The following is a 26,826-nucleotide window of genomic DNA, read 5'->3' as shown; positions in this document are numbered from 1 at the left end:
ACTAATATTATCAACAAAACTCACATTCCCTTAAATATCTTTTAGTGTAACAGTCTTAGACTAACAGCATCACCTATGAACTAGTTACAAATGCAAATCCTTGAGTCCCATCTGCACAATCAGAACCTCTGTGTATGAGCATCCACGGGAAGCACATGAGTTAGCTTAACTTCTTTCTGCCCCAGGGTTTCCATCTGTAGGTAGAACTTAATGTACTCATGTACATGAATCATCTACCACTGTCCTCCCCCACACATTGCAGCCACATTTTATTATAGCAGTTGACTCCTTGCTCCTTGGGAATGTCAATGCTGCTCTTCAAGCATATGACTGGATGCTAAAACAGAAACAAGCAGCCAAGTTTCTCTAAAGCAACATCTTTGGAAACCTAAATATTAAAATTATTTTCAAACTATATGAACTTAAGACAATGAATAATTTTAATATAAAAGTAACAAATTATTATAAAGAGTTTTTTAGTTGAATTTGTAAGGAGCAATTATTCACTTAAGGATCCTGACATTAACTATATATAAAGTAAACAATGGTTATAATATCAAGAAACCAACCTTTGTGCTAAACAGGACTCTTTTATAGAGGGACACGGTATGGTTGATAATTGAACCTCTTGCTTTAGTCTGTAATTGAATAATGTTGTAAAGATATTTTCCAGGATGTTATATCTTTAAAATTACTTTATATGACTCAGTATAAAAGAAGAAAAATACTGTAATTGATTAATGTAGCCTGATAACTTGCTTTCTTGTTTTCCCCCCTTTCCTCCCTCCTCCCCTCCTCCTTTTCTTTATGATATATACATGTTCACATGTAACCCAGGCTGGTCTCAAATTCATTATGTAGCTAAGACTACTGGTAAGTGACCATGCCAAGCTATTCTGTTTCCTCCCACCTTTCCTTGACTTCATACATCCCATGTTGGGTCCTACAGTTTGAAAACTCATTCTTCTCAACAACTGTGTGATCAGCTAATATCCTAAGTGTGTGTGGCATCTGACATCATTAATTTTTTTCAAAGTGATTTTTCTATTTTTCTAAAATCAAAAAACATACCTCAGTAATTCTTTATGCTGGGCTCCAGGTGACTGTCTGGGGAGCTTAGGTGAGGACTCCTCCAACAGGCAATCAGTAACTGTCACATTAGTAGAGTTGGCTAATGGGTGTTTGGAGGCCTTTCGGAAATCTACATATTTAAATCCCGAGGTTAGCTTAACAGAAACATAGGTAAACATTTTCAACAACATGCACTTAAACAAAAGCAACTTTGGTCAAAATTACAAACTATTACCTGGATTGTAGCTGATTCTTCTACAGTCCAAACACTCCCAGTTTTGTTCACATGACTGTAGGGAGGAGCAGGCTAAGTGGGTTCCACTCGATCCGCAACAGTGACAGCGCTTTACTTCCCATTTGCTGCGGACATAAAGAAAAGTATATCTGCATGTTCTGTGAGTGCGAGGCATTCAGATCACCACCTAACGTCCAGGCCTGTCATACACCACACCAACCTTCCAGAGGAAGGAAAAGACTACGCCTTCAATATCAAATTTCCCCCACTAAAGTACTGAATGATTTGGGCCGGGTCTAGCTAGGCACTCCAGGTTGGCCTGGAGTCACTGTGCAGCCCTTGCTGGCCGTTAGCTAATGATCTTGCTACCTTGTCCTCCCAAGTGCTGGGATTCTAGGAATGCCACACCACATCTGACTCTAAAGTATCTTCCCTCTTTCGTTTAATATTTATAATCTCTTCCTCTAAACATCCTGATCTTAAAAACCTAAATGTATACTGATAGATACATATAAACAAAGAATGTAAGTATCAGAAAGGTTTATGATAAGGACAAAAACATTTTCTTTAACATTTGGAGATAGATTACATTCAGAGAGAGACTACTGTTCACTATGTCTGATACACAATTTGCAGTACAAAGGTATGCAGTATTTCCAAAACCAAAACAATAAAAAACATTGCCCTGACATTTCAGGTGCTGTGTAATGCAATCAAATCTAGAGTTTGTTCCTGGCTCATATTCATATTTTCTTTTATCTCTACTCCTCTCTCCTTGTCTCCCATTGTCACCTGTGATATGACAATCCATAGACATTTCCATATAGGTGTGTGTATTAGGGTTTCCACTGCTGTGATAAAACACCAAGACCAAAAGTAACTTGGGGAGGAAAGTGTTTATAGGACTATCACTGAGAGAACACAGGGCAGGACCCTGGGGACAGAGGTTGATGCAGAGGCCATGGAGGAGTGCTGCGTACTGGCTTGCTCAGCCTGCTTTCTTACAGAACTCAGGACCACCAGGCCAGGGATGGTACTACCCACAATGGTCGGCCCTCCCTGTCAATCACTAAGAAAATGCCCTACAGAAGGATCTTACGGAGGCGTTTTCTCAGAGGATTAGCTTGTGTCAGGCTGACATAAAACAGGCTAGCACACAGTATGCCATAACGGTGTTGGACATGAAGCTTCTTCCACATTGTGAGGGCATGAGGACACAATCTTTTGTACAGAAACAAATATATTCCCTAAATATGTGGAAACATAGGTGGCAAGTTGGGTAGCTGTTTTTCCAACAGCTGGCTGTGTGGGCCTCTTCCTCCTGAGAGTGTGAATGGATAGGGCATAGGGGCCTACACTGCATGTGTGAGCATCTGGTCATAGGTGCCTGACTCCCCCGCTCCACAAACCAGTTCTACTCACTCACAGTGAGGAAGATGGCAGCTAAAGTGTTTGTGACATTGCAGGCCCCCTTCGCATTCTTTACACACAGTGTTAGACGTTTACAATTTTGAAAGTGGAGAAAGCCGCTACTATGCATAGTCTTTAAGAAGAGGAAACTCATCACAGAGGGCTAATTTCCCTGATCTTATATGCCTGTATGCCTTAGAGGGAAGTTTCCAACCCAGGCTCCCTTGGCTTCAGACCCATGCTACATACTACACTAAGGTGCCTTTTACTAACACTACCTTGGTCTTATTGGGATGAAAGGCAAACAATTATAAAGCAAGCATCCAAGTAACAGCTATGTGTGTCCCAAGAGAAAAGGCAAAAGTGACAGCAATCTCAAATAGTAGATGCAGCTTAGGGGACCTGGGATACAATAGGAAGCTTCAAAGCTGGCCAGTGCTCAGTGATTCTTCACAGGCAGGAGCTGATACAAGAGACTCACTTCATGGAAAACAAGTCTCCTGTACCTGAAGCCTCCTCTGTTAAGGGAGACTACATCAGCACAGATAACAGTGACAACCATGAGGAAACAGTGAGGAGGCGTCACCTGCCTTCACCTCCTCGCAAAGCTTCTGAAGAAAGCAAAAGCCATAGGTCCCTAGGTCTTGGACTTCTAGCCCTAAAGTACCACCCAGTCTTCATTGCTTTGTTATAGGAGCTGTGTGTAATTAACATTAATAGCATCCCTCAACTTGGAATAGCCTTATGAAAATTTCCCCAAAAAAGGTTACTATGTTGACTACAGAAATTTCTCTGTAAACATACACACTTAATAATAAACGTACTTCATCTCAAACACCCGAAGAGGAAAACTATATTTCATTATCTAGAAACGCTACCGTCTTAGTAAGGACCAACTAAACACAACACTACTTGCAGAAATACCTATTCGGTTCATTATAGTCTCGCCCTTCTTTACAGTGACATCTTCGAACGTCACAACGGTCATGGCTTTGCAGCAGTTCTTCATAGGCATTTTCTTCTAATTCCCAGGATGCATCTCTACAATGAAGTAAGACAGAAAAAGCGAGTTGGTCTAACAGAGTTGATAATTTAGAAACAAGGACAAAGCCTTTTTAGGCTGTTCTTCTCAACATAGAAATCCATTGTTACTTTACCTTAAAGTCAGTTTCACAGTTAACTTTCAAACACTAAGTGAAAAGTTGAACAGAAATTTCTTAAAACCTTTATTTTTCTAGTACTTCATTTCCAATTTTTGTTGTTGTACCCTAGGCTAGCTTCAAGCTCAAGTTCCTCTCCCCAGTTTCTCAAGTGCTGGGATTATTAAGTGTGTTTGTTTTCATGTTTCTTTTGCTCTCTCCCTGACCCAAGACTGTAGTCCAGGCAAACCTGAGACTCACTTCACAGCCCATGTTGTCCTGCACACCTTAAGCCTCCCAAGGACTGGGACCCAATGTTTACTTTCAAGCTTAGAACCACTACTTGGGATTTCTCATCTTCTGGCATTACTAAAATTCTTCTTTTTCATTTTAAACCTATTTAGTCTGTCTTAGATCATCCAGGAATACCAACTTCAAGATGCTATAGAAATCAACCAGAACTAGACTTAACTGAGTTACTGAGAGACACATCAGCTAACGAGACAGTGACATCTCAGTGCCTGTCCTTCAAGAGCGGGCCGTCTGGGAGCAGGCGCTCGACCGTGTGACATGGCGACTTAGCCATCATCACTATTAAGGCATAAATTGTCATTTTTAATATTACTAAATACTATAGTTAAATGCTTTTTGGTCAAAAAGCCAAATGTTACTCACTTTTCAGGAATATGAATTCCCATTCTCAACATCTCTTTCTGAAAGATGTCGGTATTATTGCATAGTGTACACCTAAAGAAATACACTCCTGCATTTATTGCTTGCACCTACAGCAGAAAACGGAAAATCTATTGTTAGCAATGCATCTTTCATCAGGTTGTGAATTATATAACTAACAGAACACATGCTGTCTATCCCTTTCTGTGCCAACGGCTCCTAGAACTATAAGCAGTCCCCGAAACACGGACAGCCTTTCTAATGTGTGAAAACATCTCATGAAAACAGAATTCTGGATCGTGCAGCAGTCACTGATTTACTGTCTCAGACTGAATACTGCTCTAGTTGGCTTTCTGCTGCTATGAGAAAACATGGGTGAAAACAACTTTGGGAGAAAGGAGTTGATTTTGTCTTACAGCTCCTAGGACATCACTGAGGGAAGAAACTCAGGGCAGGAGCCTGGAGCAGAGAGTAGCAGCTTCCAGCTCAGGATCTGATACTATTCTTGTACTACCCAGGACAAACCGTCATGGGGTAGCTTCTGTCAACAGTAGGCTAGACCCTCCTCCATCTGTGTAGTCCACACCCCACAGACATGCTCCTAGGCCAATCTGTTGAAGGCCAAGCCACAACTGAGATTCTCTCTTCCCAGGTGTACCTAGTTTGTTAAGTTGCCAAAAACTAACCAGCACAGACACTTAATACAATTTCATTTTCTAAATATTGCTTTGTCCTCCACAGAATAAGGAGAAACAATGGAAATCTTCAGTATTTGAATAGATGTTTATTGTTATATAAATATTATTACTTCTGTTTTTAACTCAATTTTGATTTTACCCTCAAAAGAAAAATACTGAATGTTTTATCAGTGCTATACAGCAAATACACAATCAGAAGCCACAGAGGACATTCAGTGGGATATAAGAAACTATATAGTTGGGCTGGAGAGATGGCTCAGCAGTTAAGAGCACTGGCTGCTCTTCCAGAGGACCTGAGTTCAATTCCCAGCACCCATATGGAGGCTCACAACTGTCTGGTGCCCTCTTTGGGCCTGCAGGCAACCATATAGTCAGAACACTGTATACATAATAAATAAATCTTTAAAGAAAAAAACAAAACGAAACTACACAGTCTAGAGTCCTCCCCCAAAACTAGCAATACATGTTCACTTAAGTTCTACTTTCTAGATGACAAACAATGCTGTGTAACAAAACTAGTAAACTCTGAATTCCAGTGAGTAAGCACACAACTGCAGTATCATGTGAAAGTGTTATCTGTGTAAATGTGTACCTGTGTGTGCATCGGGGTGCATGGGTGTGCATGTGGAGGCCAGAGGCTGATGTCAGTCTTTTCACTTAATTATTTTGAGATAGGGTCAGTTACTGAAGCCAGGATCCACCTATTCAGCTAGACTGACTTTCCAGTGAGTTCCAAGAACCCGTCCATCTCTGATGCCTTTCACTAATGTTCCACAATGGTCCAGGCTGAGGTTACAGACCAGGGCTGCCATGCCTGGCTTTGTAAGTCCTGTTTTTTTGTTTTTTTTTTCAAAGAATAGACATGGAATAAAGAGAAAAAACCCACTGATTATAATAAAATATTGTCAGAGATAGTGAGAAAAAAGCTAAGTTTTAGAAGTAGATGTGTGCCAAGAAAAAAAGGATGAAAGACATTTCAAGGGAAGTCTCCATGGCAAGACAGAGAACACATAATTAGGAAAACTATAATTAATAATATATTTTGATAGGACATCTGACCAAACTGAACTAAATAATAAGACTACAGAGGTGAATTAAATCCAGAAAAAGAGAAGCTTCAAGGAGAGCATAACTGACAGGAAATAAGGTATCTCTAACAATTAGTAGTTTAGAGAGAGACAGTGGATGGATGGTGAAGGGCAGGACTGCAGGATCGGACTCCTGGCCCGCGGTACACACACAGGCTCGGACTCCTGGCCCGCGGTACACACACAGGCTCGGACTCCTGGCCCGCGGTACACACACAGGCTCGGGCTCCTGGCCCGCGGTACACACACAGGATCGGGCTCCTGGCCCGCGGTACACACACAGGCTCGGGCTCCTGGCCCGCGGTACACACACAGGCTCGGACTCCTGGCCCGCGGTATATACACAGGATCGGACTCCTGGCCCGCGGTACACACACAGGCTCGGACTCCTGGCCCGCGGTACACACACAGGCTCGGACTCCTGGCCCGCGGTACACACACAGGCTCGGACTCCTGGCCCGCGGTACACACACAGGCTCGGACTCCTGGCCCGCGGTACACACACAGGCTCGGACTCCTGGCCCGCGGTACACACACAGGATCGGACTCCTGGCCCGCGGTATATACACAGGATCGGACTCCTGGCCCGCGGTACACACACAGGATCGGACTCCTGGCCCGCGGTACACACACAGGCTCGGACTCCTGACACACGGTACACACACAGGATCGGACTCCTTACACACGGTACACACACAGGATCGGACTCCTTACACACGGTACACACACAGGCTTGGACTCTTGGCCCGCAGTATATACACAGGCTCGGACTCGTGGCCCGCGGTACACACACAGGCTCGGACTCCTTACACACGGTACACACACAGGCTTGGACTCTTGGCCCGCAGTATATACACAGGCTCGGACTCTTGGCCCGCAGTATATACACAGGCTCGGACTCCTGGCCCGCGGTACACACACAGGCTCGGACTCCTGGCACGCGGTACACACACAGGCTCGGACTCCTGGCACGCGGTACACACACAGGATCGGACTCCTGGCCCGCGGTACACACACAGGCTCGGACTCCTGGCACGCGGTACACACACAGGCTCGGACTCCTGGCACGCGGTACACACACAGGCTTGGACTCCTGGCCCGCAGTATATACACAGGCTCGGACTCCTGGCACGCGGTACACACACAGGCTCGGACTCCTGGCACGCGGTACACACACAGGCTTGGACTCCTGGCACACGGTACACACACAGGCTCGGACTCTTGGCACATGGTACACACACAGGAAACGACGGAGAGATGCAATCTCACCAATCATGGGAGCTGAGATACAGAGAAGCACCTGGTAGCAAAGGAAAGCACAGAAACCCAGAGACAAACCGACCGGCTAGAACAGAACATGTCACGGACCCCAAGACCGATGGAGAAATCCAAACTGTGTAAACACTATTCTTTTCATTTAATGTCTAGTCTCTCCTCACAAAGTTTCTGTATGTAGTAATCCAAGTAGTTCAAAAGAATACTGCTTAACCACACACTGTGAGCTAGAGGGTATATTTCTGATTTTTAGATTCTGGAATCAAGAGTGGAAGTCTCTATAGATCCTGTTAGAGAAAGTGACAGGAGTTAGTGTGCTCTAATTAATTACAGCAACAGTTTATTGGCATATAATAGTCAAGTTTCTATGTGGAGAGAAGTCTAAATTAAATGTTTTTAAAAACAGCACTAAGTTTTTTGTTAACAGCATTATCTCTAGGGTCTGTCTCAGCTCTCTCCACAGAGAAGGGGGGGTGTGGGGTTGGGGGTGGGGTGGGGGGGCACTCTACAGCAAGCTAGATCCCAGCCCAGTGCTTCTAGTTTTCAAAGTGCTTATTAAAACTCACGTGAACATTAGCTCAAATCGAAGAACTCTGTTTGCTTTATTACTAACAGATACAAAGCAAATCTTTACAAAATTAAAACACACTTGTCAATAATTAATGTCACCTAAATACAAATCTTTAAGACCAGCCTGGTCTACAGAGCGAGATCCAGGACAGGAAACCAAAACTACACAGAGAAACCCTGTCTCGGGGAGGGGGGGAGGAGTCTCTCACATAAAATGAATTTCTTCAATAGTTAAGAATTGCACTTCATGATAATGTTTATTAACTATACTTTCTGGTACTAACACATATGTAATCGAGAATTAACGAAATTACAAACATTTTCAACAAAATAGGCTCCAATTTACTACTTTTAACTGAATAACCTAAGTATATAAGTTCAAGAGACTACATTTAAAAAAAAAAAAAAAAAAGCAGCCGGGCGGCGGCGGCGCACGCCTTTAATCCCAGCACTCGGGAGGCAGAGGCAGGTGAATCTCTGTGAGTTCAAGGCCAGCCTGGTCTACAGAGTGAGTTCCAGGACAGGCTCCAAAAAAAGCTACACAGAGAAACCCTGTCTCAAAAAACAGAAAACAAAACCAAAACAACAACAATAACAACAAAGCAGGAATCAGTCAGGCTTCAGCACCTCATCACTGCTAGTAATTTTTATGTCTTTTTTGAAATATGAGGTAATTTAACACCTAATAACTTTCAAAAAGTTTGTGAACAATTAATAATCAGAAACATTTCACTTTATTAAACAAATAAAATCTAAGCTTTATAAATCAATTTTTAAAAAGTAAATTTCTGTTATTTGGCATGGTTTTGTCTAATAGCACCCGCAACTTTTATATTACATGTTCAATACTAATGATTGGGATCTCTTTCAAATGATCTGAACATTTTCCAGATAAAGACATTACGACTACGTCGAGTGTTTAGTCTTCTGCTTGCCTGCAGTGGGCATTAAACCCAGGGCCTCGTGTCACTCTAGACAAACCATCTATCACTGAACTACATCCCTGGCCTCGTTTCTGGTTTTTATGATACTTTTGGTTTGAGCGGAGTAAACACAGATTTATTCAGGGAAAGTGAGGAAAGAAGTCCCAAGAGTAAACTAGGCTCTTAGAGAGGAACACTGGTATTTATGATAATCTATATTGCACTGACACCAGGTTAAAATTCAAGTTAGCAAGCAACAGATCTTATATTATGGAAGCAAGAATTACGAAGCTCTATTACCTGTAAACAGTCTCTGTGAAACCAGGCATTCTTACAGCAGGGGCTTTGCAGTATGTTATAAGAAGGAATGGGCTCAATAAACTCTAAGCAGATGGTACATGGTAAAGAGTCTCTATACTTAGATGTAATTGCTTGAACTGGACGATGTTTCCAGCAAAATGACCTGAAAATGGAAATTATTTAAGAATATATAAGGAAAGGAAAAATACAATTCAGTTAACATTGTAATTACACTCTTAAAAGAAAATTCCCTTCTGATTCACAAATGCATCTAAAAGAAATGTGGGCCCTATAGTCAACAAACTGTAATCAAGGAAAAGTGAGCACTTTGAGATATAAACTTACTTCATATAGACATTCAATAACTAGTATCACTATTTCTGTTATTAAAGATCATATTCACACTTGTACTAAGTAAGCATTACTGTCCTTGACATCACATAACGTAATAGAGAGGGAACTTAACATCCCCATCATGTGAAGAGTCAAAAGCAAATAACAATCTATTCCTAACAGACTTTATTTCCTTTGTATTTGCTAATGTTTTCCATGGTGCCTACACATTATATAAGTGAACCATGAAGACTCAAAGTAACACTCATGGTACCAAGTGCCAAAAGTTACAAAATCTTCATGTTTGAAGTTGTACTCAGGCGTATCCCAGGGCAAAATTTGCTTATTTTTTTTTTAACTTAACCAAGTTTATAGGGCAATTTAATTTGTGAACCATGTAATATAAAATGTTTCCCAGAAGTATGAACCAAAAGTTCAATACTATATCCAGAACTAAAAGTCGAATGTAAATAATAATCTTGGGTCCATTTTAGACATGGCATTTCAAGTTTTATCAGAAGTAACTCTAGAAGAAATTATATAATACAATATTATATACAAATACACATATACACACATTTTGTTTATCTTACATATGTAAGATATATGTATACATAAATTCAGTACAGCTTTAAAAAGTAATTTTACATGGAAATTATAACTTTGGGCTATTTCCCATTGTTCTTTAACATTTATATTTAAATTTATTTAAAAAATATTTAAATGTATACAAGGTGTTTTGCCAGCATATACATCTGTGCACCAATTGTATGCCAGGTGCCCCCAAAACCTAAGAGGGCACTGGATCTCTTGGAACAGAGGTTTCAGACAGATGTGAGCTGTCACATTGGTGCCGGGAACTAAGCTTGGGTCCTCTGGAAGAGCAGCCAGTGCTCTTAACTGCTGGGTCATCATTCCAGCCCCTCATATTTAATAGTTAATTAACAGTTAAATAACTCACGCAAAATTGTCAGTAAACTGGAAAATGCATTCTTTCTGAAGTCCACAGGGCAAGTGATAACTTCGCTTACATTGGGGTACAACACATCCAATTGAAGCACCATTTTTCTTGCAAACTGTACACTTCTAAAAGAAATATGAAAACAGGAGCATAATATAAAAAATTTTAAGTACTATAGTATGATCAAGTAATTAATGAGTATTCCTAATGGAGAGACTAAAAATTATTGCTATAGTGATAGTATATTCTATCCTCACCCAAACGAGAAAGTTTTAAGATATGTGCTGGGTAGGTTTTTTGGTGTGTGTCAACCTGACATGGCATAGAGTCCTTGGAGAAAAGGAACCTCAGTTGAGAAACCACCTCCATCAGATAGGCCTATAGGCAAGTCTATGGGGGGCATTTTCATGATCAGAGATTGGTGTGGGGGGGTGGGGTTCAGCCTACTTGGCTGGGCAGGTAATCCTGGGTTGGATAGGAAAGCAGGCCGAGCAAGCCAGGAAGCAGGGCTCCTCCATGGCCTCTGCTTCAGTTCCTATCTCTAGGTTTCTGTCTGAGTTCCTTCCCTCAATGACAGACTGTGACATGGAAATGTAAGATAAAATATACTAGCCAGGCATGGTGGTGCACACCTTTAATCCCAGCACTTGGGAGGCAGAGGCAGGTGGATCTCTGAGTTTGAGGCCAGCCTGGTCTACAGAGGAAGTTCTAGGGCAGCCATGGCTACACAGAGAAACCTTGTCTGGAAAAACCAAAAGATAAACTATACCATTCTTCACCAAGTTGCTTTTGGTCATGGTGTTTCTTACGGCACTAGAAAGCAGACTGGCGTGGTCACCTAAGGGTGCTAAAGTTCAGAAAAAAACCAGTGTCTGTACACTGAGGTGGAAACAGTTTTTGTAGATGTAATTATTCAAAGTCTCAAGGTCTCTATCAATTAGTGTCTTTATAAAAGATAAGGCAGATTTTAAACACAAGACACTCTGAAAACAGGCCATGTGACAACAAAAGAAGACCCTTTCGTAAACAAGGGACAGCAAAAGGTATCAGCAGCCATCAGGAGGGGGGGTACAGGAGGAATTCACTTCATGATCTTTAGCAGGCTCCAACTCTCAACACTATGCTTTATAACACCCAACTCTAAACCCATGAGGGACTACATTTCTGTAATTTGTTATGTCAGCCCCAGGAAATGAGACCAATGTCACTAACCATAACCGTGGCACACGCAGAGAAAGTAGTTAGAATATACACCTGAACCTAAACATACCTCGGAACCCTTGTAACAGTCCCTGCTTCAGGGATTACAGTCTCACTGCTAACTCATGGGTCATCCAGGCCACAGGAGGAACCCTGGAGAACCTCAAGGCTCTATTTCACCATGAAATCTCCTTATGCTAACCACTCACCCAAAAAAGTGACACTCTCCACTAAAGTAAATGCTTGAATGCTGCTGCTTTATTTTCCCATCTGCACACACTGAGAACAGGACTACAGTGGCAGGGAGAAACATACTACTTAGCTCTGTTAGAGACTGCAGAGCTAAGTCTTTTTATCTTCTCAGTTAAAGAAAAACAACTCAGTTGTTTGTGACGAACAACATCTAGCCCTCCTCACCTCCACCTTTTTTAACCCACTCGTCCCCCCATCTCAAGACTTTGGAACCCGAGTCAAAGGCTTTCTCTGTACTTTTAACTCTTGTCATTAATCTAAGTGGCTTCAGCATTTCTGTGACAACCTCTGAGTTTCTGAATATTTTAATGCTCTTTGCCCCTACTTGAACAAAATGATAAATTATCACATTGCCTAAGCTGTTCACTATGGAAATCATTATTTCAAGTGTCACATTCAGAACTCTCATATTTTCAACTTTTTCTGTCTTCAATTTCCACTATTTCTTCTACTCAGACCAAATACAGACCAGAGTTTTTTCCTTGCAGATACCATAGAAGTTATCACATGGAAACTTCAAAAATAACTGAATAAGCAAGAAGTTAAATTTAGGATACATAAACAAGGGTCATCAGAGTTACAGAGACAAAAAAATTACCAGTCTACATAGTTGTGTAATTTCTACCTTAACCCATCATGTCAATCTCAGTAACCGAGGCACATGACTCAAGTACATGGGCGAGTAGACTATTAAAGGCCTGTCCATTAGCAGAACTCAACTATAGTCAAAATTCTGATATGAGAGAATAATATCATTCATGTTTATTTCTGCACTACTCAGAATAGCTAAGATATCCATCAAAAGATAAAGACATTATGGTATATATACACACTGCAATTTTATTCAGCCATAAAAAAGTGAAATCATAATATTGGCACAAATATGGATCGACATGGAAACCACCGCATTAAACAAAACAAGCCAACCTCCAATAGATACTCTAGCATGCTTTCTCTTACATGCAAATCCTTCATTTTAGTGTGTGTGAGAGAAAGAAATTAAAGGAACTGGGCGGCTAGTTTTATGTCAACTTGGCACAAGCTACAGAGGAGGGAATCTTAACTGAGAAAATGTCTCCATAATATCAAGCTCTAGAGACGCCTGTGGGGCATTTTCTTAGTGATTGATGTGGGAGGTACCAGTCCACTATGGGTGGGGCCACCTCTGGGCTGGTGATCCTGGGTTCTATAAAAGCAGCAAGCTAGGGCAAGCCATAAGGAGCACACTAGTCAGCAGTGCCCCTCCAAGGCCCCTGCATTCTGATCTCCTGCCCCATGTTCCCGCCCTGTTCTGAGTTACTATCCTGACTTCTTTTAATGAACAAAAATGTGGACGAATAAGCCAAACAAACCCTTTCCTGTCCAAGTTGCTTTCGGTCATGTTTCATCAGAGGAATAGTAACCCTAACTAAGACAGGATCTATAAGTAGAGATCATTGGGGGAGGGCACAGAGTCTTTTTTTTTAAATTTTATTTATTATGTATACAGTGTTCTGGCATATACGCCTACATGCCAGAAGAGGGCACCAAATCTCATTATAGATGGTTGTGAGCCACCATGTGGTTGTTGGGAATTGAACTCAGGACCTCTGGAAGAGCAGCGAGTGCTCTTAACCTCTGAGCCATCTCTCCAGCCCCTGGGGGGCAGAGTCTTAATAAGGGACCTTAAGTGTTCAATCATAAATGTGACTTGTCTTGGTCTCTCCAAGGCTCAGGGAACATCACAGAACATGGAGGATAGAAGACCCAGATGGAGGAGAGTGGCAGAATGGTGCCTTTGGAACATGGCACTCTTGTGCACACTTGCACAGCAGTTGTGACCATCAGCACAAAAGTACTGTAAGATTGGCCTGCCAACCTCCTATCATGGTGTGAGAGAAGAGGTCATAGGTCTCCAACGGCCCTAGGTTGTTTAGGCAGATGATGGCAGCTAGGGAGTTTAGGGTAAAGAGGCCCCATATGTTTCTGAGTATCTGCAGGCAGTTAATGGTTACTGGAGGAGGAAGGGACATTTTCTTTCGTGGTATTACCACTGTAAGGAGCCCAAACTCCTGTAAATAAACCTTTACCCAGGAGGCTTTATGTAATCGTAATAAAACTCAGTAGGTCATCAAAAAGTGATTAAGAGCGAGCATGAAAGTAAAAGAGGACTGGGTGAAAAGGGACCCACAGGAGTAAGAGAAAAATGGAGGCACACACAATAAAATACTTTATATATGTACCAAAATTCCATAATGTGACTTGGTGTGCAGAATTAACACATGCCAATCAAATAATTTTAATGGAATAAATGAAAGCAGACAAGTGAAGTGGTTAGGGAGAGAGCGAGAGAAAAACTAAGAACAAAGCATGTGGGCCAACGTCAAAAACTAGAAATAAAACCAAAAGTGAATAAAATGACGAAAAAGATGAGTTTTTTATTGTTAAAAGTTTCATTCAGTATAGGTTAAACTCTCTTCTGCACAAATATAAAAATGTTACTAAAATTTATATTTGATAAAAATATCCTGTTTTAACAGAACAACATAGCCATAAGTTTCTAGTACAGGAATTGACAGAAGAAACTTCCCAAGGCAACACTAGCAGTATCTGTAGTACTTTGTGTAATGAACAAAACAAGTACTTACCAGTTTAGAAGCTCTGTTGACCTCCTTCTTGATGTCTTCTACTAGAAATCCATAAACTCCTTCTTCTTCTTTACCTCTCTGCCAAATTCCACTTGACATTAACTATGAACATAATTCTCAATTAGGAAATACACTCTAAGAAACCAGGTTGGAATTAATAAATGTATGCATTACTATTATTCATGGCCAAATAAGAGGCAACTGAGACCTCTTGACTTTGAAGACATTATGTATTAACAGTGTATACACATGAACTGATTCAAGGAACATTTCAGTAACAGAGAGAGGGGGAGGTGGGGCGTGGAGGAAGGAACAGTCATAATCCAATGAGCAGTGGGGTAAACAGAACCTCATCAGTCACACTCCAGCATTCTTATTCCACTGGTAGTATTGCAGGATTTTCATACTGTACATAACAAAACAGAATTTTAATAAGGCTGAGTCTGGGGTCAGTGTTTATGTTGGTTTAAGTAATGACCCTCATAGGCTAATATACTTGAATGCTTAGTCACCAAGGAGTGGAACCATTTGAAAAGATTACAAGGACTAGGAGGTGTGGCCTCACTGGAGGAAGTGTGTCACTGGGGGTGGGCTTTGAGCTTTCAAAAGCCCATGCCCAGTGCCATATCTCTGCTTTTGGATCAGGATGTAGCTCTCAGCTACTTCTCCAGCAAAAGCCTATTTGCCTGTCACCACGCACACTTCCTGTCAACACACACACCGCCATGGTGATTATGGACTGAACCTAGAAACTGTAACCAGGCCTCCAATTAAACGCTTTCGCTTGTAAGAGTGGCGTTTCTTCACAGCAATACAACAGTGACTGAGACAGTACTCTTCTGAAGTAGTATATCAAGACAGACTATAAATAAAACTTTAATATTACTAAATATGCTAAATAACTACAACATGTCAATAAAAGCCGAGTTGCAATTAATAAAGTTTGTTTCAGTCTCAAAAATATCCTGAAATACAACTAGTACATATTTGTCTACGACTCAGGTATAAGGAATCATCTATTGACTAACAGGAACAATTCTAAAAGTCTTCATTAAATAAATAAATAAATAAATAAATAAATAAATAAATAAATAAATAAAAGGTTAAGTGGAAATTTCTTTTGTTACAATAAATAAACAGACTCCAATGCCAACTTCGTGTGCACATTATGGAATAATTAGATTCTTAGACTACAAGTATATTGAACTCGTAGATATAATGTTAAATACTCTTAATTGTCAGCCACAGGACCTGAGTGTGTCAATGGGGGGATTTTCTAGATCACTTTAACTGGGGTGGGAAGACCCCAGGGCACCACTGTGAGTGGTGCCCTTCTCTGGCTGGATCCTGGACTTTAGGACTGGGAAGAGCAGAGCACTGTGTATGTGTTCTCTGCTCTCTGCTTCTTATCCGCTCAAGCCCAACCTCTGTGCCTTCTCCACCATGACAGACTGTGGCCAGCTGGACTGGGAGCCAGAACAAAGCCTGCCTCCTTTGAGTTGTCCAGGGCATTTTATCATAGGAAAAGGACCAAAGCCTCGGATCTGAAACAACCACTGTCTTGGATATTACCAATGAATAATTTAGATGATTCCCCAGGAAAGTGCTGAACTAAGTTCAATAGCATGGATGACAGGATTAAAAATATGTTGATGAATTTATTGGTTCTCCTTCAAGAAGTGGAGCTTAATTTCCCTTCCCCTTTAATACAGGATAAGAATTAAGTCCACTGTAACATAGACAATAAAGCAGAAGTGATAATGATATGTGAAACCTGGTAGATGATGGTTTCATCTAGGGTGTCCCCCACTCCCATCATAATTTACTTTGAGGGATACCAGATGATATATACCAGATGATATACTGTGAGCAGTCAGTCCCTCTCAGAAGACTAGGAAGTAAGGAGGAACTGTGGCTAACGCATGTGAGCAAGCCACTGGAGGGAGGCCCTCCAGCTTTTTAGTAAAGCCTTCAGATGTATCTTGGCGACATCTAAACTGAAGTCACATTAACAACTCAGCCAAAACTATTCGGAGAATAAATGCTGCTTTCCTCTGTTAAATTTCAGAATAATTTCTATAGCAGCCATAAAAAACTAACTGGTTTCAAACACAGTGGGAACTAATGCAGCCTTAGCACGCTGCGGTCTAGCGCGCCAGGGACTTGTCCCATTTCGGATTCTTTGAACGGGGAGGCCAGCAGAGGGAGGAAATACAGGGAAGCAATCTAGAGTGAGATCTTTCTTTGCTTTTTCCTGAGCAAGTCAGACCATCGCCTGTTTCCTTTCTGCTAATATTAACCTCGGCCAGAACTTTTCCTTCCAGGTGCTCTGTGAAATAAAATACTTTTCTTCTACTCCCTGAACCGTCAAACAAGTCCGTTCTGTGACAATATCAGCAGCAACAAAGGAAACAAAAAAGTGGTAAAAAGGGCACTCCCCTGAGAGCTAACCATTTTCTCCATTCAATAAAAACAGGTCTTTTTAAATAGCTGCATAAAAACATACAAGTCTTTATATGCACCAAGTAATCGCAGAAGCTTAAAATCTGATGTAAAAAATCGTATTTTATGTAGAGAAGGAAAAAAGATTCAGAAGTTAAATGATTTATCTAATTCTAAGAAATTAGTGTCATTTTCTCTTTAGAATACCCCTTATATTAGAGTATACTTACCAAACAGTAGTAATGGACACTGAAATTCCATTTCTCATAAGTTTTCTTTTCTCCGTATTTATTGGGACAGTCATCATTTTTTCGACAGAAAACACAAGCTAAAAGCAAAAAAGCAGATAAATGTAAAGTGTATCTTAAAATCACAAAACAGCTTATAGAATCCGTGCTTCTTTGATGTGTGTGCGTGTGAATGGTGGCCATGGTACAGACATGGCGGTCACAGGGCAACCTTGGGTGTTTCAGCACTCCCTCTCCAGCTCGTTTAAGACACCAGCAAGCTGACTCAGGAGTGCCCTGTCCATGCCTCACGGAGTACAGCGATGTGCCACCAGGCATAGCTCCACGTGCGTTCTGGAGATCTGAACATGCAGACTCCCGTAGCAAGTACTTCACCCACGGCTGCAAATCCCCAGCTGCTGGATCTGTCTAGCTGGACAAGGGCCTTGGGTGGCTCATGTCTACGGTTACAGACTGCTAGTCCAAAAGAAAGTCATCTAGACCTCATTCCCAAATAAATGTGATATTGTTTTGATCTATGTAGCAGCTCCCTAAGGGATGGGGTCGAATACTTGTTTGTTTGGCCAGCATCAGAATCCTCTTCAGATTAAAACAAAAACAGTAGCTGCAAAGTCTAGACAAGCAGCTGTCAGACCAAAAAAACTAGGAAAGAAGTTGGGAAGAATGGATATAGAGGGGGGTAAGATCTTAAAAGTTCACACATGTACTGCAGAACATAGGGGTCAGGTGTGCACCCATGGACATAGCCGTGCTCACAGACCCAAGTAAACAAAAATTGACTGCTGGAGGACCTTGAAGTGCATTCAGATCCAATACATAAAAAGACCTTGAATCAATAAGGGCCCTGAAGGCACAAGATACTCCCTTAAGTATTCATTTTTATAGCAGTCTAAGATTCAGTAAAATTGTTCTACTTCATTATATTTACTGTTAAAATTACCTTCTACCAGAACAAATACTGGTTTCTATTAAGCACACTGATTTAAATAAAAAAAAAAACTAGAGGCATTTATCTGAGGGGAAATTAAGTAAGTTGGAGTAAGGGTATATTCAGCAAGTGTAGAATGGTATTACATAAATCACTACCATTTCCAAACTACTGGCATTGCTGATGTAACTCAGGAGGCATAACAAGACAAAGGCATGTGGGGGTAGAGGGATTGGTAGGAGCAAATTTCCTTGTTCAAGGGTAGAGTCAACAGATACATTAAAGTGATTGTCAAGAGAATGCTAAGAGTAACTGGGAGACAGCTTGGTTGGAATAACGTTTATCACACAGTATGAGGACCTAAGTTGGAATCTCTAGCACTTATAAAACGCCAGAATCAGTTAGTTGTACAGGAGGCAGAAACTGGTGGAGCCCTTGCCAGCCAGCTGAGCCAAATGGATGAGCTCAAGATTTAGTGAAATAACCTATCTCAAGAAAAAAAGAAAAAAGATGGCACACACCTTTGCTCTTAGCACAAAGGAGGCAGAGGCAGGTGGATTTCTTTGAGTTCAAGGCTAACCTGGTCTGCATAGTGAGCTATAGGCCAGTCAGGGACAAGTGTAGTGAGACCCTGTCTCAAAACAAAACAAATACACAAAAGCCCACAAACCTAAATGAGGGAGTAGCACAGGGACACAAGTATATACAGTAATGATGCAGATTCCTCATCATTCACAGTAGCAAGTCAACAGATACTGTTTATAATAAAGAAAACAACTACATATCAACAGAGGAGACTGTTTTAAACTTAGAAACTTTCCTTTACATGTTAGATTTTTGTCTATTGCTTATATTATCTTCATTTATCACAGGGAAATCCATGAAAAAATTAAACAATAATTTTCTCAGATTCAAATCCTATCTAATAAATCATATAAAATGTACAAAAATAAATTTGACAAAATGTCTTCTGACAGCAAATTTAGTTTGTGGAAATGAACACAATCATAATAGAACATATTAACTAGGCATGCATCAGAACATTCATTCTTACTGGCTGGATAGCATTCTAAATGGATTTTATTATAATAAAAATATTTTAAAGACAGTTACTTACCAAGACTTTTTGAGTTATCAGGTTTATTTTTGTTCATTTTACTAGGAAAAACAAGAACATTAATATCTTAATTTCAAAAATCTCTAACCATTTTTCTTAAATTCAGTCAGTACATGACTATAGTCAAGACATATAAAATCATTTCCTACTACAGTACAGTAGTTAACTTCCTCACTTTTTGAACAAATAGAGTTTAAGAAGGGTGGTAGAATTTGAGGATTTCTTTAACACTGGAAAGAATATTTAATTATTAAAACAAATATTAGGATTGTGGGATGCCCTGCAACGCCACCAAAAAGTCCTACACAGAGAACTGCCTGATTTCCATATTCCTAAATAAATATTAAAGTACTGGTTAAAAAGTAAAAATCAATAAAAATAAAATTTTAAAGTCCCCTTATACTTACATTATCTGTCCCAACTGTGATTAATGATATCTAGCTATTGCTAATTGTTGGGTTTATTATAACATAAAATAATGCCCAAGGTTCACAACACAAACGACTCTGGCAAGTTTTCTGAGAGTAACATTACCGTATTATTCAGTGTATTGCAAATCATTATTTGCTGGAGGTGACTGGTATGTATGACTACAGTAATAAAATGCATTCTAGAATACATTTTCTTTATAAAGAGACCTCCCGTGGCTACACATGCTTGGCCTTTTCCTACTACAATGACTCAAGGAATCTCTCTTGGTGAATGATGTCATAAAGGTCTGACCAATTCTTTATACAGACAACCATGTTACTTAATTTTTTTTAAAAAAGTTGTCTGAGGTTTCCTGTTCATTGCTGGTTAGCCTAAGATTATCCAGTGTATGTCAGTATCAAACATCAGTTTTTCAAGTCATATCTATGCCATGACTCGAATGTGCAACAGTACCCTGGGGTAGACAAGAACTTTCACAGTCATTTGGTTTGGTTTGTTGGCTTCTGCTCTGTAATTTCACTGCAGTCAGTATACCTAGCTTTAGCCAACTACCGGCTTACTCCTCGTGTCTTTAAGCCAGTCCATGTAAATGACAGAAAACGCACTGACTCAAGACACAGGGTATACACAAGTAGCTTATACTATTTTCTTTTTTCTTTTTTTTTTTTTTTCTCGAGACAGGGTTTCTCTGTGTAGCTTTGCGCCTTTCCTGGAACTCACTTGGTAGCCCAGGCTGGCCTCGAACTCACAGAGATCCGCCTGGCTCTGCCTCCCGAGTGCTGGGATTAAAGGCGTGCGCCACCACCGCACGGCCCTACTATTTTCTTATCCTGTGACTTTCTTCTAGGATTGAAATAAAAACAATTACCCAAATATTTGACATTTTGAAGAAATTATATCAATTCTATAGTTTATACTTTTATTTTAGAGACAGGGTTTTATTATAGCCCTGGCTGGCCTGGAAATCCCAGAGATCCCCCTGCCTCTGCATCCCCAGTACTGGGATTAAGGGTGTGGTAACCACATAAAGTTCTAGCTCATATTTTTAAAATTAGACTTTTTAGCGCCTTGATTTTGAAAAAAAGCTTTTCATTTTAAAGTCCAGATTTAGGATCTCCCTCTCACATTAGGGACTGAGCCCAGGCACCCTAAATGTTAGGCAAATGCTCTCATTTCACCTTATCCTGACAAAGGGACAGACAACTTGCAAGCCTGCCTCAGACTACCTATTAGAAAGGTCACACCACCATGCCCATCTGCGATCCCTTCATTTCAAACAAGTTTACAGAATAAAACATAAGCAAAAACAAACAAATAAAAAACAAAAAAAGTTACCCACATATTTTTAAAGTTATATATCTCAATAGCACTCACAGTATCAGTCTTAGAAATAACAACATCAAACTCTTTCCTTCCTTGAGAAATCACTAACAATCTAAGTTCTAAAAGGCCACAGTGAAGAGTTCTCTAAGTCTCTCCCACAGCTTACTCCCACTTCACTTTGATGTTTCAGTAGGCAAGGCCTGATGCTCTGAATTGTGTGATTAGTGCTTGCTAATATCATCTCACCAAAAGACAAAAACTGGATTACAGATCTAAATATGAATTCTGAAAGTCCATCTTGGTGGGCAAGGAGGTGCACATCTGTAACAGCACTCAAGAGGTAGAGGCAGGTGTATTTCTGTGAGTTCAAGACTTAGAGTGGTCTACACAGTGAGCTCCAGGCCAGCCACGTCTGCATAGTGAGAGCCTGTCTTAAAAAAAAGTATATTTCTAGAAAAACAAACAAACAAGAAAGTCTTTGTTAACATGCAGTAAGACTGTTAGAGGGCTGGAGTGATATCTCAACAGTTAAGAACACGGCTCTTGCCGAAGACCCAAAGTTTAGTTCCTAACACCCACAAAGTGGCTTACAACCATCTCTAACTCCAGTTCCAGGGGATCCAACACACCCTGGAACCTCCATAAGCACCAGACATGCATGTGGTGTACAGACACACATGCAAGCAAAACATTCATATACTTACAGAAATCATACAAAAAAGAAAGATTTCTTAGACCTTCGAAGGAAAGATGGTTAACAGCAATTAGCGTCTTTAGTTCTCTTGTGTGTATATGAGTCAGTCTAACAAAGAACAGACTATTCTTAAGAAAGATTGGAAGAGTGCCAAAACCCACAAAAAATAAAACAATTTCTTGTATCTGATCAGGTCATAATGAAAGACTAAAAATCAACAGCTAAAAACTACAGAAATCATACATTTTGAAGCTGAATCACTAGATCATTGATGAACTCAAAGTAATTATTTAAAAAGTTTTTTTGAATCAAGTAAAAATGAAAATATAACTTATTGGAACCTTTAAGGAACAGTAAAAGCAGGACCGGCTTTAGCTCAGTGGCTCATGGCCTGTGAGAGTCTCTAGTCTCTAAAAAGAAGCAGTAAAAGCAGAGGAAAGTTCATGGCTATGCATGCTTACGTTATTAAAAGCAGAGAGAACTCAATGACGCACTTCAAAGAATAAGAAAAACAAACAGTCTAAGTGTCAAAGCGGCAGACAGAAGGAAGGAACAGAACAAAATTAATACAAGAGTCACAAAGACTCAAAGAAATGATCTGATTTGAAATGATCTGATTGACACTCTTGGCCAAAGTAAACAAAATAGAAAACCATAATTAATAACATCTATGAAATGGGAGGCTCATATAGGCTGAAAACTTTAGCTACCTTTCCTGTTGTGATACAGTATTTTTTTAACTAGGCAGAGGTGATGACTTTACACTATAAATGTACTGTCACTGAACTGTATACTCACAATGGTTAATTCCATGTTAATTTTACCTAGAAAATGTTAAATGTACAACTATGTCTATCAAATATTGGATGAAAGTATAGTCACTGCATACAAATGTCCCAGTAGCTTGTTCTGTAATGGCTAAAAACCCACAAGTGATCTAAATATGCATCAATAGAAGGATAGATTTAAATACTGTAGCACATTTGTACAATAGAATATCATCACTAAGATGCATTTAACTAAATCCCTAAGATGAATGAAGTTTATTACTTACAAACTGAATTACCAGATAAATTTTTATATTAGTGATATCCCTTAAAATTAAAAGGAAAACTAACCAAGTTACCAGTGTGTACTGATTTTCATATACAAAAGATCCTCTGCAAACAGTTTCTCTTGGTCTCTACACACTGGATCGCTATGACCACTGCTCAGGATTCTTACGTCATTCTAACACACAAAAATCTTGTAGTATTCCAACTCTAGAATTCAAGAAGAAACCATGTGAACAATCTAGACTGTGCCAGGGACACATGCTCTGATTTAAAAACACACACCATCTTTTCTGCAGAAGGAGTGTCTGATGGTAGAATATTGTTTGCTCCATATAAGCCTACCCACTGGTCTTTAGAAGGATGGCCCAACATTATTGGACAGGTTTTTACAGAAGAGAATGTAGGCAAAACGGTTAGGTCTTGAGCTTGTAAGTAAATGGAACAGCACGCTTTCTGTTTATTTAGTTCTCTCTCACTCATTATTTAATTATATTGTACATCACTCATTTTCACAAATAGCATCAGATATAAAAGAATACATTTTAAAAATTAAATATTTTGGTTAACTCAGTTTATCTTAATATAGAGATAATAAATGTTATCTGGCTTAAGTGAGAAAAGACATGAAACAGCTAATATGTCATGAATATGAATAAACATTGGTCTTTTTCTTATTTGAAATTTCTCCAGGGGTTATTTTAATTTTTCTCAAATATGGCTCTGTATAGAGTGTGTGTCACTTGAAAACAGAGCTTGGAATCAGACTGTCCACAGCCAGGCTGTAAAGGGCTTTTTTTGTTGTTGTTTAAGAAAGCTGAGATTTGAACCATCCACATATTGGAAACTTTACGGAATAGCAGTTGGAGACTCAAGAAAGGGACAGAAAGAACTACTTGCAAAAATGTTTATCTTAGGACAAGAAGATCAGCTGGTAAAGGTTCTAGCCATCAAGCCTGAGAACTTGTATTTGACCCCTGGAACTGACAGAGAAGAAAAAAAAATGACTCTCACAATGGATAATCCCCAGGATTACAGGTCTCTATACATAGGATCACAATGCCTCTGACTTTCATAAAGCATATACACACACACACCCCAAATAATTTAATTTTTTAGTTAAATCTAGTTTCAGATCTTCACTTTTACTAGTTACATAAGAACAAATTACTGGATCTTTGTTTACTTATCTGAAGACTGTAGGTACCTCATATACATTGTAAAGGTTAATGAAAATACATATAATACGGTTGTACCATGTTTAGTAGCTGTATTTTAGACATCTGTTCTCATTTACTATGCATTACACATGTACTAATCCACTGAATTCCCACAATAATCCCACAAGGAAGGCTTTATCCCCATTATACATTTAAGAGACCTGAGTCAGGGGCTTAACAACTTCCCCAGTCAAGGTCACCCAGTGACGAGGTGGAAGTGATGGGAATGCTAAACAAGAAGTCTGGTTCCAGTTGCACGTCTTTAAGCAATATATTACCAGGCTTTTCTAGGAAGGCCATGTTTTTAAACCTCTGGCAGAATATTCTAACTTTTCCGTTAAAATGCAATTATTCAAAAGTCCACCTTCCAGACCTACCAAGTTAGAATCTGTGAAGTTTGAGTACAGGCATCAGCATTCACGGAGCCTTTATAGGAGTAGGCAACACAATAAAGTATGACATTTCTTGATGTAGGTAAAAGAAAAACAAAGACAGACTGGGAACGAAAGCACGTTAGGATACAGAAAATCTAAAACTGGTGACTTGCTGGTAGCATGTATGAAGCTCGAGGATTTGCCGGCAATCTTTGGGAAAGGAGAGCCAATACCTTTGTGGAAGCCTTACGGAAAAACAATTTCAATGATATAGTTATTTCATTTTTTTTTTCTTCCTAGTGTACACTGAAAGCAACACTGGTTAGCAGGGATGGAGGAGGATGAAGAATTGATTTTATTTTGGATGTTAGTACCACTTTAAAAAAGGTATTTATATATTTCGATGGTACATTAACCAGCTTTTAAAACCTTAAAAGGATCTCTATGTATCTTTTTCTCTACGGAGCACAAAATCAACCTGACAATTTTCAGTAAGGCGAAATAAAGAACTTCTAAACATCTGAAATACTGAAAGTTTACATTTACCGTGCACATCTAAGCTATTCAAAAAGGTATGGCTTTTTGTCGGGGTTTGTCAGGGTCTGGTTCATCATAAAAGACGAACAAAAAGAAAACCCAAACAAAAACGCTCTAAGAAATCTCTATTCTTGATGCATTGAGTTCCTCTTAAAATAACTCGATAATAACACAGTCGGCCAATGAATGAAGAGGGCGAAAAGGCAGGCGGACAGACTAGACCCCTATGCCCATTGTTAGCAAACTAACATCTGTGAGCCACCGCTGTTACTGTAGCCAGTTAAAATGAGCAAAGAGGCTCAGATTTTTGCGGTACACGAGAAATGTCAAAGCGTGAAAGAAAAATACCCCGGTTTTAAACACAAAGGATACTCAGATTTCAGCTTAAATCCCCACGAGGCATTTCAAGGCTGTCATTTCTCTGCGGTGCGGGGACCGGTCTGAGGAGCAACTGGGAGCCACGTCGAGCATCCCTGCGTGCAACCCTCTCCCCCTACCCCCGCCCCGCCCGGGCCTCCACTTCTGTCTTTAATTAATAAAGGGCAACTCTCCCACCTCCCGCAGCGAGCTGCTGCAGCGCGCACCGTGCACCGTGCACCGTGCAGCGCAGGGAGAAGCTCGCACCGCTCCTGCGCACCCGTGCCGGGGACCCTCCCGTCCCTCCCGGCCGTGTCCTCACCAGGCGCGGAGCAGGAGTCCCAGGGCCGCTGCGTGACCGCCCTCGTCTAGCGCTGCGCTGCCGTACGCCCACCCGGCGCAGCCCCATCCAACGGCTCGCAGAATTCAAATTCGCCCACTTCCGCTTGCGACCCGGAAGGCACGGCTGCTCCGCCCCGCCCCGCCGCAGGGAAGTGGGAGGAGAGTGGCTGCTTCTGCGCCGTGGCGTCTGGGGCGAACTTACTCGTGGTGTGCGCTCGGAGAGGCTGTGCGGACCCGGCGAGGAAAACAACTCCTTCTCCTTGCACGTCCCGGGGAACCAGCCAAGGGCGCCAGCCACCCCCACCAGGATGGGACTGAAAACAGGCTTACGCCATGCTAATGAGAACGGTGTGAAGGCGCCTTCGTCAGGGATTCTTTTGCATCACAGTTCCCTATTGTCCTGGAAGATTCTTTCTTGGCCCTGGGGTGTCTGTTTGCTATAGCGAGAACCAGGATGAAAATTTTAATCCCCAAATGTCTGGAGTTTCTGAAGGGACTACATCTGAGAGGTTTAAGAAACTTGCACAGAATTTTGGTCCTTTAGGCAGATGGCTGAAAGAACACAACTCTCTGTAAACATTAGAGCAGGGTTTAATAGTGGGTCAGCTAATACCTCAGAGCACTGATTTAAACTTGATTTACCCTAACAGTGTTTCTCGTCAGTGTCTTTCAAAACACAACTTGAGAGATTTGCTGGATTTCTAGAATCCAGACACTCAGATTCTAGATAACCTGGCACGAAGGTAGAAAGTTATTTGTTAACCGATGTAACGTTTTTAACAGTGGGAAAGGAGAAATAATCTGTCCACCAATAAATATTAAATTACGATGTTTTAGGATTTGATATACTGATACTGAAGACGTTCAAAGTTCGAAGATCAGCAATGTTGAAATACTGAGAAGTCAACTTTGGGACTGTTAATACCCTTCTTTTGAAGTACATGCATATGCATGGCGATATAGAGTTTCAGGACAGAACCATAAACTACCAGTTATCTCTGGCAGT

At 40.6% G+C, this 26,826-nt stretch overlaps 1 protein-coding gene across 6 annotated transcripts in view; it reads right to left on the bottom strand.

Annotated features, from left to right (window-relative positions):
- The window catches only part of G2e3 (G2/M-phase specific E3 ubiquitin protein ligase), a 35,927-nt gene extending 10,005 nt beyond the window's left edge, over positions 1-25,922 (bottom strand). The window contains exons 1-12 of one of the 6 annotated variants that reach the window (XM_059279639.1): positions 25,801-25,902; positions 23,057-23,200; positions 19,490-19,530; positions 17,427-17,524; positions 14,755-14,856; positions 10,676-10,800; positions 9,382-9,544; positions 4,531-4,637; positions 3,641-3,757; positions 1,307-1,431; positions 1,072-1,201; positions 570-638 (exon numbers count right to left, since the gene is read on the bottom strand). In XM_059279639.1, the coding sequence (XP_059135622.1) occupies positions 570-638; positions 1,072-1,201; positions 1,307-1,431; positions 3,641-3,757; positions 4,531-4,637; positions 9,382-9,544; positions 10,676-10,800; positions 14,755-14,856; positions 17,427-17,524; positions 19,490-19,526 (1,073 nt within the window). In that variant the 5' untranslated portion in view covers positions 19,527-19,530; positions 23,057-23,200; positions 25,801-25,902. Of the gene's footprint in view, positions 1-569; positions 639-1,071; positions 1,202-1,306; positions 1,432-3,640; positions 3,758-4,530; positions 4,638-9,381; positions 9,545-10,675; positions 10,801-14,754; positions 14,857-17,426; positions 17,525-19,489; positions 19,531-19,896; positions 19,948-20,023; positions 20,152-23,056; positions 23,201-25,800 lie in introns of those variants that run through there. The other 5 variants (XM_059279638.1, XM_059279640.1, XM_059279643.1 and 2 more) reach the window with 5 other exon arrangements.
- Between the last annotated feature and the right edge of the window lie 904 nt (positions 25,923-26,826).

This window comes from Peromyscus eremicus, chromosome 14 (genome assembly GCF_949786415.1).
Source record: "Peromyscus eremicus chromosome 14, PerEre_H2_v1, whole genome shotgun sequence".
NCBI lineage: Eukaryota > Metazoa > Chordata > Mammalia > Rodentia > Cricetidae > Peromyscus > Peromyscus eremicus.
Note: the sequence above shows the minus strand (reverse complement) of the source record. Positions and strands in the feature narration are given on the sequence as shown.